At 33.4% G+C, this 14715-nt stretch overlaps 1 protein-coding gene across 2 annotated transcripts; it reads left to right on the forward strand.

Annotated features, from left to right (window-relative positions):
* The first annotated feature begins 9756 nt into the window (after nucleotides 1-9756).
* Nucleotides 9757-14514, forward strand: LOC120263468 (triacylglycerol lipase SDP1-like). 2 transcript variants are annotated; one of them, XM_039271382.1, is made up of 5 exons: nucleotides 9757-10459; nucleotides 10551-11255; nucleotides 12147-13013; nucleotides 13145-13288; nucleotides 13380-14514. In XM_039271382.1, the coding sequence occupies exons 2-5, from the start codon at nucleotides 10704-10706 to the stop codon at nucleotides 14232-14234; spliced, it is 2418 nt and encodes an 805-aa protein (XP_039127316.1). In that variant the 5' UTR covers nucleotides 9757-10459; nucleotides 10551-10703; the 3' UTR covers nucleotides 14235-14514. The 2 variants fall into 2 exon arrangements, with proteins under 2 accessions (XP_039127316.1, XP_039127315.1); XM_039271381.1 differs by having other exon boundaries at nucleotides 9757-11255.
* Nucleotides 14515-14715: the final 201 nt, after the last annotated feature.

Raw genomic sequence — 14715 nt, forward strand, 5'->3', positions numbered from 1 at the left:
GTTTGGAATTATTGAGAACTCATGCCATGTCAATAGTGAAGGTTAAATGTAATGAATCGGTTTTGTAGGCATGTTGTGACTAATTGGCATTTATAACTATAGTCTGGTATTACACTATCTATGACTAATTTGCAGTTATTCATTCACTTTGTAGGAATGTATGTTTGTTTAGGTCCACTAAAAATTGGATTATTGGAGGGTTGCAGGTGTATAATTTTCTTGGATAGTTGCTTCCTGAAGGGCTTATATGGTGGCCCTTCAGCTGTAGGGGTAGATGGCATTAGCAACATGTATAGGAGTGGCTTAAGGTAACTAGAGGCCTTAAGCAGAAATTTAGAATAAACCCTCTAATTTATTTCATAAAAATTAATTTTTATTTAGATTTTATTTTAATAAATACCTATTTAAGATGTTTGTTTATCTTTTTTACATGCTACTAAACTCGTGATGAAGGGATATATTTAAAATTTGTGAACAAAACTCAACAAAGTAAAAATATATAAAAAATAATAATAACAATATAAAATTTACAAAAGCTCTCATTTACGATTAAAATAAATTGAATATTATATTACTTTAAGAGAAAAGAATGCATGAAAAAACCATTTCAGAGGATAAGAATAAAATTTTGCACAATAGGTTAGAGAGGATATGAGACTGATTAAGCATTAAAATAAAAATATTTAATATCTTACCGTATTATTTTAAATTTTAAAAGTTCGCTAAGATTATATAGCATTGACTAAATATTAGATTAAAATACTTCTATATTACAATTTTTATTGAGATTCCTTCAAAATTTTGAATTTTTAAAAGTATAATTAAAAAATGGGTTTCATTTCACTGGTGGCCACATAAATTTCATAAGTATAAGACTATGGCCACAAAAGTTTTTTTTGTAACGCTGTTTCCGGCAAAATTGATGACATGGCTGCCAGCGTGGCTTATTAAATTCATTACTCTATCCGCGTGGCAGTCCACCTCAGCAGACGACTGAGTAATGCCATGTCATCTCCACGTCGGCATCACACGTGGCAAATTTTCATCTCCCTCCCCCCTCTCATAAGGCCATCCCCAATGTTGAAATGATACCCTAGCCCTAGTTGACATACTCACAACCTCGCTCCAACCTCGCTCCCGGCCCTTTTTCTCTCAGCCAGACCAGGGCATCGCCCCGGCAAGAATCGAGCACCATTCCGGCTAGAACCAGGCATCACTCCGGTAAGACTAGCATATTTCCGGCCAGTCTGTTTGTAAAAGAGTCAAGATTGTGAGAAGTTAAATGTGTTTGTCAACCAGTTCGAATAAGATTGTCTCTTTGTATTGTGAGATTCATATTTAATTTTGTTTTAAATGAATGCTTACGAGATTGTGAGAAGTTAAATTTACTTCACAGTCAATGTGAGAAATCCTTCAGTGTTTGTATTTGTTATTAGGTCTATTGTGCAAATTAATTTGAGTTATTATTTTCCATTTGTTTCTTCATTTGAATTATTATTTCAATTATGCAATTTTCACCTGCGAATTATGGTTGGCAACCTTCTCCAAAGAATTTCTCAAAATTATTGTACAATTTTTAGTTGTGTAATTCAATGAAGATCAAATCTGGAAAATCTTCAAAATCTGCAGAATTATTGTGACAATTTGTACAATAATTTATATAAAACCTGGGGAAAGAATATGGGAAAAAAGGTAGCCCAAGTTCATGGGAATAAAACTGCAGAAACCTAGGGAAAGAGTTACTAAAACCTGGGGGAAAATAGAAAAAAATTTGTATGCAATGCTAAACCTGGGAAAAAATCTGGTACTAAAACCTGGGGAAAAATAGAATTTTGAAGAGCTGCAAAAATTCTGCACAATGCAAACACCAAGCTGTTCTACACAATAGAAATCTTTGAGAAATCTAGAATAAAACTTTTACACAATACAAACAATACAAGCATTCTCCACAATAGAAATCTGCAGAAATCTGGAAGAAAACTACAGAAATTCTACACAATACAAACAATACAAGCATTTTGAACAAAAGAAAATCTGCAGAAATCTGGAAGAAAACTGCAGAAAATTCTACACAATACAAACAATACAAGCATTCTGAACAAAAGAAAATCTACAAAAATCTGGAAGAAAAACTGCATAAATTCTACACAATATTTAAAGAAGATAGAACACAGAACAATTAAACAACACATATCCAAATTAAACAGTCAGTCAATAGAATTTTGAGACATTAAACAACACAGAATAACAACCAAATTAAAGTTGGAAAACTGATACAATTTCCAACTATTCAATTCCCAGTTTACATTAAAGAAAAATATTAGCAGTCTATATTAAAACATTGGCAATCTGCAGCTTCACACTTGACTTAGGTTGGCATCAAGATCAGCTTTGACTGGGGAAAAAGCCATGTTTGCAGGTGGAGATTGAGTTGCTCTTGTGCAGTAGATGACTGGGGAAGAAGCCCTGCTTAGAAGGAGAGAGACAAATGAGCAAAATGTGGGTTTCACCAATGGCAGAGTATGCAAAAAAGGGATTGCAATGAGATGCAGTATTTATAGAAAGCCCGGCCATAACAAGAGATTCTATGGTGTGCAAGTATGCTCAATTTAAAAAAATTATGAGCTTCAATTTTTTTTCCTATGACCAAAACATATTTGCTATGGTTTCAAGGGGAGAAATGAGCAAGTGGACAGCCTAGTGTGCATTCAATTTGAATAGTCAATCCTGAAAATATGAGTTTTTTTGTGTTAAATAAATTAAGTTCCTTTGCAATTGTGGAGTTTAATTAATTTTGTTATGCTTACTAGAGTGAAAGCAATGATCCTATGGAAACCATTGATCCCCAAGTTCTTTAGAATCATTTTGTTCAGGTTTGTCATTAAGTTTCTTTTGTAATTTTGTTTGTTTGTTCGTTAGTTTGTTTGTGTGTGTGTGTGTGTGTGTGTGTGTGCATCCAGTTGTATGGCATGAAAGTAATTGTTGTCTTTCTATGAACATTGTAAAGTGGATCTCCTCAAAACAAAACAAAACAAAAAACAAAAAACAAAAAACAAAAAAACAAAAAACACTGAAACTCAGGAACTCTCACAACATGTTGTAGTAGAAGCTCAATCACAGGTTAGTTTAAATGCTTCAATATTGATGCTATAAATTTAATATGGGCATTCTAGGTTAGTGGCACATATGAGAAAGCTCCTATTGGGGAAACAATTAGGAGTGAGAGAAGGCCAAAAAGGAATAAATTGCCAACCATAGGAGCCAAAAGGAATGCTAATAATAAGTTGTTGCCTAGGGATGTGATTCAATTAAATCAATCTCAATTGAAGAAAACTCCATCAACTTCAAGAATTCATATGCCAAGGCCTCCTGTGAATGATAAAGATGGGGATGCTACAAAGAAAAATAAAATATGGGTGCCACCTGGTGCTAGAGGGTCTGCTACTTCTATTGGTACCCAATAAGACATAATGAAGACTGGGTAAGTATATGCTAGCAAATTTTGTGATTGTCATCAACACCATCCTAGTGCCAGAATTTTTGTAGTGTTTGAAAACAATTTTTTGGTTTCTTTTTTTGGTTTCTTTTTCTTTTTTTTTTTAATGGATTATGTGCAAAGTTTGTATAGTTTATAAACATTGAGATCCTTGTTATGTGCAAGGCAGCAGGGCTTGCAAATTTTGGAGCATGCATTTTTTTTGTTATAAACAAAACATGTAATTTTTACAATAATGTCTTCATTATGAATATATTTGACTATTTTCAAAGCAGATGCTCTGCAAATTATTTAATCTAAATCAACAAGTGTTAACTTACACAATTAATATTGGTGTATACTATGGGCTCCAGATTTCAAGCCTATTTTTAAACATTGGGACATGCTTAACAATTGATTTTATAAATATTGATGTTATTCTTTATAAATTCATCGAGGTCGTCATTTACAATCTTTATTAAAAAAAAACCCTTGTTACAACATTCAAAACCCTCTATAATGGAACCCTACACCTGCAAGCTAAAAAATTACTAAATGAAACCCTATTCTAAAAGGAACCTTTATCAATAAAACAACACTTCTTACAACATTCACATCGAATTGATAATATCTTATGCAGAGAGAGGAAGATAGAGAGACAGAGAAATGGGAGGAGGCTTATGGCAATTGAAATGTTTGTTTAGAATTGGTGTATCAACTAGCCGTCAAAATTTTTTGTTTAAGATTGGCTATGGTTATAACAATCCTCCAAACAAGTTAGTACCATACTTGAAGGTGCCCACGTTACAACTCTATGTTCAAGTTTGAGCAAAGAAGACCAAGAAGAAGAAGAAGAAAACTAGGATGCTGATGTGGCCACAAAAAAAAATTGTTGACATGGATTACATGGGATGATGTGGAGTAAAACAGGCGAGGGTGGCTCTCTTGCAGATGATATGGATTAAAACCACCTCACTGTCGTTCCCACATTAGCAAATAATCTGTCAAAATAAGGTCCACATGGTCGTTCCGGCGTCCACATCAACAATTTCTCATTGGAAATAGGCGGGTCTGCTCCCATTGAGGCCCAATCAAAGTGTGGTATTAAAAAAAAAAAATGAATTGAAGTTTGGTATCCATTTTGATATTTGACCATAATTTGGTGACCTCTTAGAAATTTTACTCGAAAAATAGGATTATACATACATTGAATATTATCGTTTCATGAAGAAAAGCACCATGCATTAAATATTTTTATATGTTTTAAATTACAAAAAAATAATCTACTCTAATTTCTAAATGAACAGGTAACTAATGAAATATTGAAACTGACTCGCAAAATAACACCTAATATATACTTTGCTAGGGATGAAAGTGGGGGAAGGAATCCAATTCCCTGCGGAGACCGACCCCAACGAGGTGGGGATTCCCCGAAATAGTCCCCATGCTGGGCGGGCAATCGGGGAAACCCCTCCCCCACCAAATGGGGCAGGACGGGCCGGGTGGGAACGTGGGCGGGGAATACTCTTCCTGCCCCCACGCTGTGGGGAGTCCCCATGGGTTGTGGCATTCTCAAAAATTCCCATGAACAATCCCACTCCACGGGGATTCTACGACAACAAAAATAAATTATATATTTATTAATCTTTATTTATTTAAAAATATCAGCATGAAGATAATGTTATATTGACCGAATATTTGGTTTTTTTAAAAAAAATATATATTTTTGGTTTTATTAATAATATTATAGTAAATATTACGTTCGGGTTTAATAGAAATTTAATTTAAAACAATTAAGTTTAAAATACAATCTTAAAAAGGAAATTTTAATAAAAGTTTTATATATACCTTATAACACCGACATTGGGGTGAGATCCCTATGCCTAACCCCCGATATCGAGATTAGCACTTGTGTCCCAGTAGGGGCTAGGATTCCCCAACCCCCGGAATTCGACGGAGGAGTGAGTAGGGAAAATTTCAGCCCCGTGGAGAATTTTGAAACGGGGAATCCCTGCCCCGTGGGGATAGGGGACGGGGATCCCATTCTCCGGTCCGCCTACCAGCCTCGCCCCACTTGTATCCCTAACTCCTTCTATAGCCAAATTATTTACATTTATTTTGTTTTGATTTTGTAAAATACTTTGAATAATATCTTGCATGTTTTACAAAATCCCCTATATAATATAAAAATAATATAATAGCTTTACTACCAACATCCCATTTTACAAAATCCCCTTATATAATATAAAAATTATAAAAATATTTATTATCTCTTGTAAAATTTGTTAAGTAAGAAAACTAGTGGATAAGCATATTTATTTATTTATAATAAAAATCTAAATAAAAATGAATAAATAATTTAAAATAAAATAAGTATTATTATTCAGTTGATTTTCTTTTTTTACAAATTAGTATAGATAATCTAAAAATATTATAAAAATATTATAAGTTTAGAACAATATATTTATAAAATTGTATTATTTAATCTATTGTCATTCAATAAATAAATTGGTTATATAGTAAAAAACAATTGTAAAAAATTATCATTCCGCAACTTAATTTTCTATAAATTAGTATATATGTTATTTTAAAAAAATATATTTTAAGAAAATATTTATAAAAATATATTATTTGGTATCCTTCATTTTTATATTATTTATAAAAAATATATAATATATTATTATATAGTAAAAAAATGTAAAATTTTTTTTTACACCCCCCCCCCTGGGGCGAAAACTTTTCTGGCTCCCCCTATGATTACAGACACAATAATCTTTTTTGTCCCTTAATTATTTTTTTGCCAAAAACAAAAATATTTGGCATCACCAACATGTTAGATTTTTCGTTTGGATAGTTCATGTAACATTAGATATTATTAAAATAATATTAAAATATTTTAAAAAAAAACTTTTAGTCTGTGTTTGATTGGCAACATGGAAAATGGGTAGAAAAGAAAATTTTTTCATGGAAAATTTTTACATGGAAAATAAAAAAATAGTCGTTTGATTGGCATTATTTTCCAGCTAAAAAATAAAAAAATTTCTATAGAAAATTCAAATTTTGTTGTTTGATTGATCTTATTTTTCACGGAAAATAAAACATTTTTCATGGAAAAAACCTCATTTGTAAGTTATATAATTTATCTTTTTTTAAAAAAATATTTAAAAGAAAAGAAAAAACTTTTTTTTTGAAATTTTTAAAAGAAAAGTTATTTTAAATATTTCAATCGCACGTTATTTTTTCACATAGCCCCTTACGTTTTTTTGGAAAACTTTTCCCAGAGTGGAGGCATGAAAAATTTTCTACTGATTTGAGGGAAAATAGGGTCACATGACTGAGTTTATGGAAAAAATTTTCCACGGAAAATTTTGGTAAACAAACAGCCTATTTAGCTGAAAAATGACTCGTAGAAAATTTTTCCAAGGAAAAAAAGGGCAATCAAACACAACCTTAGATCTATATACTTATTGATCTTCTTATTGGAGGAGACATCATTGGGAAATCCGGTAAATATGAATTGATTGAGGCAGATACCACATCAAAAAACATTAAATATTATCTAAGTGATTGATAATTATTTCGATAGTTCTTAAGTTTCTATTAATTGGATATTAGATTGTACTTGTCTAAGTTCGCCTATCCTCTGCCATAAGTTACTAACGCATGTAAATATGAATTACTCTCTAATTGAGTTATTCCGCAAGAAAATGTACTTTTATTATCCATTAAAAATGACATAATAATTTAACAATTTACTAATAAATGTTTATTTGAACTTCGAAGTAAGGTTGGAAATTGATTGATATAAAGCATGAGGTTTCAAAACAGGAATTAAATTTTTGTGCTAAATGATAAAATATTTTGTAATATTTTAATAAAGAAGAGAACTTAAAAAATAAAGAGAAGTTAAAAGGAACAAAGAGAGGTAAAAAGAATTAAGTTGAGATTTAATGAGTTATAATAATACAGCGATGGTGGTGGATGAGTTAAAAGAAGCATAGTGTTAGTTTTGTAAATTCTTTAAGAGGAGCTCTATTTTAATAATGTTATTCTCAAAGTTACCTCTAATCTTTATTTAAATGTAATAAATAAAATTAGTTTAAATTTCTTGGGGGTATATAGGCAAAAAAAAAGAGTTAGTCACTACTAGGTAATTTTAGGAATTAGATGTAATGAATTAAATAAATTTAATTTTGAGATGGTATATATATAAATTTAATAACCCTTTAAAATTAAGGGGCACATACACGTAAGATTTTTAGCTATTTAACATAGGGATATCAAAATTTAAAAGGTATACATGGCATTTGGTTTTTATTTTTTATTTTTTTGAAAGAAATCGTGAAATTAAGTGAATTTTTAAGGATATACAGTTAACTTTTTTTTTATTTTTTTTTTATTATCATGTTTTTCGTTTTCTTCTCTAAATATATGGGGATCACTTCATTTCTTAGTAGTTTAGATGGAGAAATAAACATCAAACAAAAAAATATTCAAAGCTACATATATATAATTAGATGAAGTTATGGTTTTTTTCCACGAGGGGCTTGCGTATCATTCAGAATTAATCGTCTAGCTTGTGTGTATTTACCTTGCAATTGTGGAGAATAAAGTTATGGTTTTTTCTACACTAGGTGGTTTGCATTTTATTGATAATTAATCATCTAGCTTGTGTATATTTATTCGGTGAATATAAGGATTGGACTACATTGAGCGATAAAAATTCTAATAAGATACTTTTCGCAATGAACCGGTACCACTAGCCCAAAATCACTTTTAATTAGTTTCATTTCATAATGCTTTTAAATTTTTTTATTGTGAAATTTAAATTTCACTTAATATTGATAGAAACTAATCAATCTACTTAGTCTAATAAAAGTCAATTGTACTTTATTCAATACGTATTCTTTTTAAGCACATGTAACATGTGTTGAATTTAAATGACACCTCTTAGAAATAGACAGGGCTTCCCCTGTACAATTTTTAAAATATATATTTTTCTACTTTATATTTTTAATAAATAATTACTACTTGAGCTATTTTTGAATGCATATCTATGTAATAATGAGTAATTTCTAAAAAGTAAAGCCTAAAAATAATATTAACCAATAATTTTATGTTTTTATAGGGGCATATAAATAATTACACATATAAGTGGGAAAAAACAAATAAGCATGAATAAACAAGTATTGAGTAATATAAGCCCATTTGCTGGTCTATTTAGGAATAAGAACAATTTTAATAAAAGAAAATTTTGAGAATTTTATAAAATCGATGTCAAGCATAAATGAAATGATTTCAGAAATACATGAAAATTTTATTTTAAAAATAAATAATAAAAATATAGAATTATTAACTAATAGTAAAATTGCATTAAATATTAACTCATAAATTATCAATTATAATATAAATTGATAAATGCATATATATATATATATATATAATAATAATAATTGTCCAACCTTTTTTAGGTCAAAGTTGACAAATGAAATACAGATTTTCATTAATATTTGTTAGTCGTTGGGTAGACATAGTCCACGTTTTAAATGCGAGCTATTTTTTTAAATAATTATTTCAATTTATTTTAAAAATTCAAAACCTATCTTAAAGTAAAATAAAAAAATAATGTATTATCTTATTCATTCATATAAACATAATTATGACATTAATAAATATGTTTTTAGAAAATAAAAATCATCAATTTGTATTGATTTTCTATTGTACCTATTTTTTTTTTTAATGTAAGCAACAAGTTGTATATATACCAGAGGCACCTGCATTTTCTGATAATTGATAGTGCAATTCACACACTTTTAGTCTTGTCACAACCAAATACCCATTACAACTATTGTTTCTAATTAATCTTGAACTCAAGACTTTTGAATATCTCATTCTCGTTTTTTTACATAAGGCCAAGTAATAGTATTGGGCTATAAGTCCTTTGGTCCACGCCCATTGTTACATAAATCTAAATAATTTTTAATCTTTTTTTTCCAAAACTAAAACTTGAGATTTTTAAATATCTCATCCATATTTTTCATATGGGGTCAAGTACAATTAGGTTACTAGTCTTTTTAGTGCCAGGGATCATTGTTACATAAATTTAATCAATTTTTACTTTTTTTTGTTCTTTTAAAACCCGAACTTGGTTGATTCGGTTCAATTGGACCAATGATTGAACCGGTTGAACCAGACCGGAGATTGAACCTAATTTTTCTCATCTTTGTCCACTTCCGGAGAAGTGAGTCAAGTCCTCGTGGGTTTTTATATCTCTATCCCATTTGCTGATTCGGATCAGCGTCACTCTCGAAAATTTTCCCTTTTTTTTTTGTTTGTCCTCAATCGATCGATTGATGCGCGGGTCTGTATTTGGATTTCTATTTATTTATCAGTTGATTTTTTTTTTTCATGCATGTCTCTTGATTTGCTTTTGATTTCATCTTGCTGATCAAAAAAGACTGATCTTTGAGTTTCTTGGAAGCAAAGTTGGATTTGGATCTCTTTAGTTTATCATTTTGTTTGAGTAATTGAGTTTTGGCCGTGGATTTGATCCTTGGTTGCTTCTTTGTGGAGTTTCAATTAGGGTTTCTGAATATATTTCGAACTTATAATCGAATTTTTTTGGTGGTTTCTTGCTTGCAAATCAGTTTTTTTTTTGGTCTTAGTTTCGTTTGTTTATAGATTGAATCCGTAGTCGAATTTGAGTTTTGGTGTGGATTTGATCCTTGTTATCTTCTTTGGCGAGGGTCAATTAGGGTTTCGGAACTTGTTTGAAGCTTATAATCCAATCTCTTGATGATTTCAAGCTTGAAAATTAGGTAACATTTGTTGTTCTTTTCTTGTTTAGAGATTGAATCCGTAGTAAAATTTGAGTCTTTTGGCGTGGATTTGATCCTTGTTACCTTCTTTGGCGAAGCTCAATTAGGGTTTCCAATCTAATTTCAAGCAATTGAATCTCCTGGTGATTTTAAGCTCTCAAATCAGGTGACATTTGTTCTTCTTTTCTTATTTAGCTGTTGAATCCGTGGTAAACTTTGAGTTTGGTGTGGATTTGACCCTCATTTCCATTTATTAGGGTTTCCAAGCTGAATCCATTCATCCTTTCCATTTATACCCAAAGCCTAGTTTTCCAATCAATTTCCCCAACCTTTACCTCTCCCCAATCCATTCATCTCAAATTAGAACTCTAAAACTCCAATCTTTGCTTCTATTTCCAAAAGTTCCATCAATGGATATTAGCAACGAAGCAAGTGTAGATCCATTCTCTATCGGCCCGTCATCGATCATTGGCCGGACGATAGCTCTCCGTGTCCTCTTCTGCACGTCAGTCTCCCATCTCCGGCATCAGCTCCTCCACCTCCTCATCCGTTCTCTCCGGCACCTCCGCAACACCACTGTCCCATTGCTCTCATGGTTCCACCCCAAGAACACTCAGGGAATCCTTCTCATGGTCACCCTCATTGCCTTCTTGTTGAAACGCTTCACCAATGTCCGGTCCCGTGCCGAATCAGCCTACTTGAGAAAGTTCTGGCGAAGCATGATGAGAAGCTCACTGACCTATGAGGAATGGAGCCATGCAGCCAAAATGCTTGAGAAGGAGACAACCAAGATGAACGAAGCTGATCTTTATGATGAGGAGTTGGTAAGGAACAAGCTCAGAGAGCTCCGGCATCGGAGAGAAGAGGGTTCTTTGAGGGATGTTGTGTTTCATATGCGCGCCGATTTGCTTAGGAATCTTGGCAATATGTGTAATCCTCACCTTCATAAGGGCAGGCTTCAGGTAAGGTTTTTCTCGTTTCATTTATATGGAATTCCTTTGTGTGTTTTGCTTAATGTTTCTTGATTTAATTTAGTTGAATCTTGATGGCTGATAATTTTGTATCTATGTATATAATTAGTATCAAGTTCATGTTCCTCATGAATTGATGATGAGTGCTGATTGAGTTAAATCATGAAAACTATGTCTTTATAAATTAATCTTCTTTTCTAAATGAAAACTATGTATAGTAAGCGTCGATTGAGTTGAAATATCAAAGTTAATTATGTTTGACAGAATGTTATTGTGATTTTTTGGCTTATTGTTTGTTGGCTTAATGTAGTTTAATCATGAAAGTTGATTACTCTGAACTTGATTGTTCTTTGAATATGTCCCTGAATGACCTTGTGCTTCATATCTATGAATAAAATTAGTATCAAATCGGTATTTGTCATGAACTGATTGTTGGTGTTGATTGAGTTGAATCATGAAAACTAATCATTTAGAAATGAATTGTGTGCTTTGCTTATTGCTTATTGCTTATTGAGTAGAGTTGATTCATGAAAGCTGAATATTCAAACAAGTTTGTGCAAGTTAGTCATTTAGTAAGCTTTGTTTGAGTTTATTGAGTGGAATTAAATCATGAAAGGCGGTTTCTTTAAACTAGACTTTACTTTGCGTAGGTAAATTAATAAGCACTGTGCTTTGTATGTGTTGTTATTAGTATCAAATTGGTTTTCCTCATGGACTGTAGTAACTGTTGATTGACTTAAATCACAAAAGCTAACCGTTTAATAATAACTCTGCATTGTTCTTGAGTTTGCTTTTTCCTGAAATGATACAAATGTTGATTGAGTTGAATTGTGAAAATGGAACGGTATCAGTCTAATGTTCTTTTTATTTGTGGCAATGCAGGTCCCTAAGTTGATAAAAGAATACATCGATGAGGTCTCAGCTCAACTGAAATTGGTCTGTGATTCCGAGTCAGAAGAGTTGCTCTTGGAAGAGAAGCTTGCTTTCATGCATGAAACAAGACATGCCTTTGGTAGGACAGCACTGCTCTTGAGCGGTGGTGCATCACTAGGAGCTTTCCATGTGGGCGTCGTGAGAACATTGGTGGAGCATAAGCTTTTGCCAAGGATAATTGCCGGTTCTAGTGTAGGATCAATCATGTGTGCGGTGGTGGCGACACGGTCATGGCCTGAACTCGAGAGCTTCTTTGAGGACTCTTGGCATTCACTGCAGTTCTTCGATCATATGGGCGGGATCTTTGCAGTGGTTCGGAGGGTTGTGACACAAGGGGCGGTGCATGATATTAGGCAATTGCAGAGGTTGTTGAGGCATCTCACTAGCAACTTAACCTTTCAAGAAGCTTATGACATGACCGGTCGTATTCTTGGTATCACCGTCTGCTCTCCGAGGAAGCATGAACCGCCACGATGTCTCAATTACTTGACAGCACCCCATGTGGTTATATGGAGTGCTGTAGCTGCCTCTTGTGCATTTCCTGGTCTCTTTGAGGCTCAGGAGTTGATGGCAAAGGATCGGTTTGGAGAAATTGTGCCTTACCATGCACCTTTTGCAGCAGGCCCAGGTGAGAAGACCACACCTTCTGCTCGCCGTTGGAGAGATGGGAGTTTGGAAAGTGATTTGCCAATGATGCGGTTGAAGGAATTGTTCAATGTAAACCATTTCATTGTTAGCCAAGCTAATCCTCACATCGCCCCACTTTTGAGGCTTAAGGAACTCATTAGGGCTTACGGAGGCAACTTTGCAGCCAAGGTATGGTTTCTTCACTCCCTGTATATTTTCCTACGTGTGTTTAAATATTGAATTGCTTACATCAAATGCTTCACAACTTTAAGAAAGTTTAGAAACATCAAACTTAATCAGATGGTTTGTTACCTATGTAGCTTGCTCATCTTGCGGAGATGGAAGTTAAACACAGATTTAATCAGGTGTTAGAACTTGGTTTTCGACTTGGGGGAATTGCTAAACTCTTCGCTCAAGATTGGGAAGGTGATGTCACAGTGGTCATGCCGGCTACCCTCGCACAGGTATCTACAACCCTTCTTTAATTGTAAAATTCTTTTATTTGAAGTTGTGAATCTCCAGTTGCTTAATCCAACAATTCGTCTGTGTTTACAGTATTCAAAGATCATCCAAAATCCATCATATGCAGAGCTCCAAAAGGCCGCTAACCAAGGCAGGCGGTGCACTTGGGAGAAACTCTCTGCTATAAAAGCTAATTGCGCCATCGAACTCGCACTAGATGAAAGTGTTGCTCTTCTCAACCACATGCGGAGGCTCAAGAGAAGTGCCGAAAGAGCGGCTGCTTCCCATGGGCTCGTAAACACTAGTAGATTCAATGCATCTAGGCGGATACCATCATGGAACTGCATTGCAAGAGAGAACTCATCAGGTTCTCTTGAGGAAGACGGCCTTGCAGATACGGCTGCTTCAACTCAACAAGGACCTATTATTGTCGGAGGAACATCTAGCCGGAATCGTGTTTCCCAGAGAAGCTTTCCCAATGGAAGCGATAGCGAATCAGAAAGTATAGACCTCAATTCTTGGACAAGGTGCGGCGGGCCCTTAATGAGAACATCGTCAGCTAACAAATTCATCGCATTCCTTCATAGTCTCGATACAGAGAACGATAACACATCGGTGGCAATGCAAATGACTGGTTACAGTGATTCCAGAGTCTCGACCTCTGAGCAAAGTTCAGATAACACTGATTCTGATCAGAATGCGCCAGCATCCACGAGCATCGTGGTATCCGAGGGTGACTTGCTGCAACCTGAAAGAGTTCGCAACGGGATCATGTTTAATGTTGTTAAGAAGGAAACCGTAATACGAACACCAAGGAGCAGTGACTCGGAGCAGCAACAAAGCTCTTCGATGGAAGTAGATGTTGAAAACCTGCAACTGGATAGTTATGATGCCAGTTCTTCTGAATGCGATGAAGATGAAAATACAGAGAGCCTTAATAAAGTCTGATGAAGTAGATCGAAATTGTTACTGAATTGTGAATTTCACATTGTGCTACCTTGTATATATAATATAATTCAGCTCATAACAAACTACACGCCATTATTGTTGGAAATCACTGAAATATGTGGATGTTTTGTCAGTTTTGAATGTCAGTCACTTTGTTTGGGTGAGATTCCTGCATTTTTTTGTGTTTTTTTATCAAGAAGTCAAGGATGTCGAATTTATCAGCTGTGAAACCAACTGCAATTTTAATGAAGCATAATCATCGGCATCTAATAACTCAGCAAGAATCTGGCCAAGGTCATTTTAAATGTCTGATATGCATATTTTGGCTCATTCTGTATGAAAAAAAGCTTGAAAATCCATCCCTTTTGATGTTCTTTGAAGATGAGATGTTCAAATAGCAAGCAAAGTAAGAATTACATATAAATGTAAGTGTATCGGAAAATTAATTTTAGTCTCTAAAATCAAAAATAAATAAAAGTTT

This window comes from Dioscorea cayenensis, chromosome 6 (genome assembly GCF_009730915.1).
Source record: "Dioscorea cayenensis subsp. rotundata cultivar TDr96_F1 chromosome 6, TDr96_F1_v2_PseudoChromosome.rev07_lg8_w22 25.fasta, whole genome shotgun sequence".
NCBI lineage: Eukaryota > Viridiplantae > Streptophyta > Magnoliopsida > Dioscoreales > Dioscoreaceae > Dioscorea > Dioscorea cayenensis.

Excerpts from the sequence above, each read along its gene's own strand:
- LOC120263468 (XM_039271381.1), top strand. The coding sequence starts at position 10,704 with ATGGATATTAGCAACGAAGCAAGTGTAGATCCATTCTCTATCGGCCCG. Across the intron at positions 11,256-12,146 it reads TTCATAAGGGCAGGCTTCAG|GTCCCTAAGTTGATAAAAGA; the intron begins GTAAGGTTTTTC and ends GTGGCAATGCAG. Across the intron at positions 13,014-13,144 it reads GAGGCAACTTTGCAGCCAAG|CTTGCTCATCTTGCGGAGAT; the intron begins GTATGGTTTCTT and ends TTACCTATGTAG.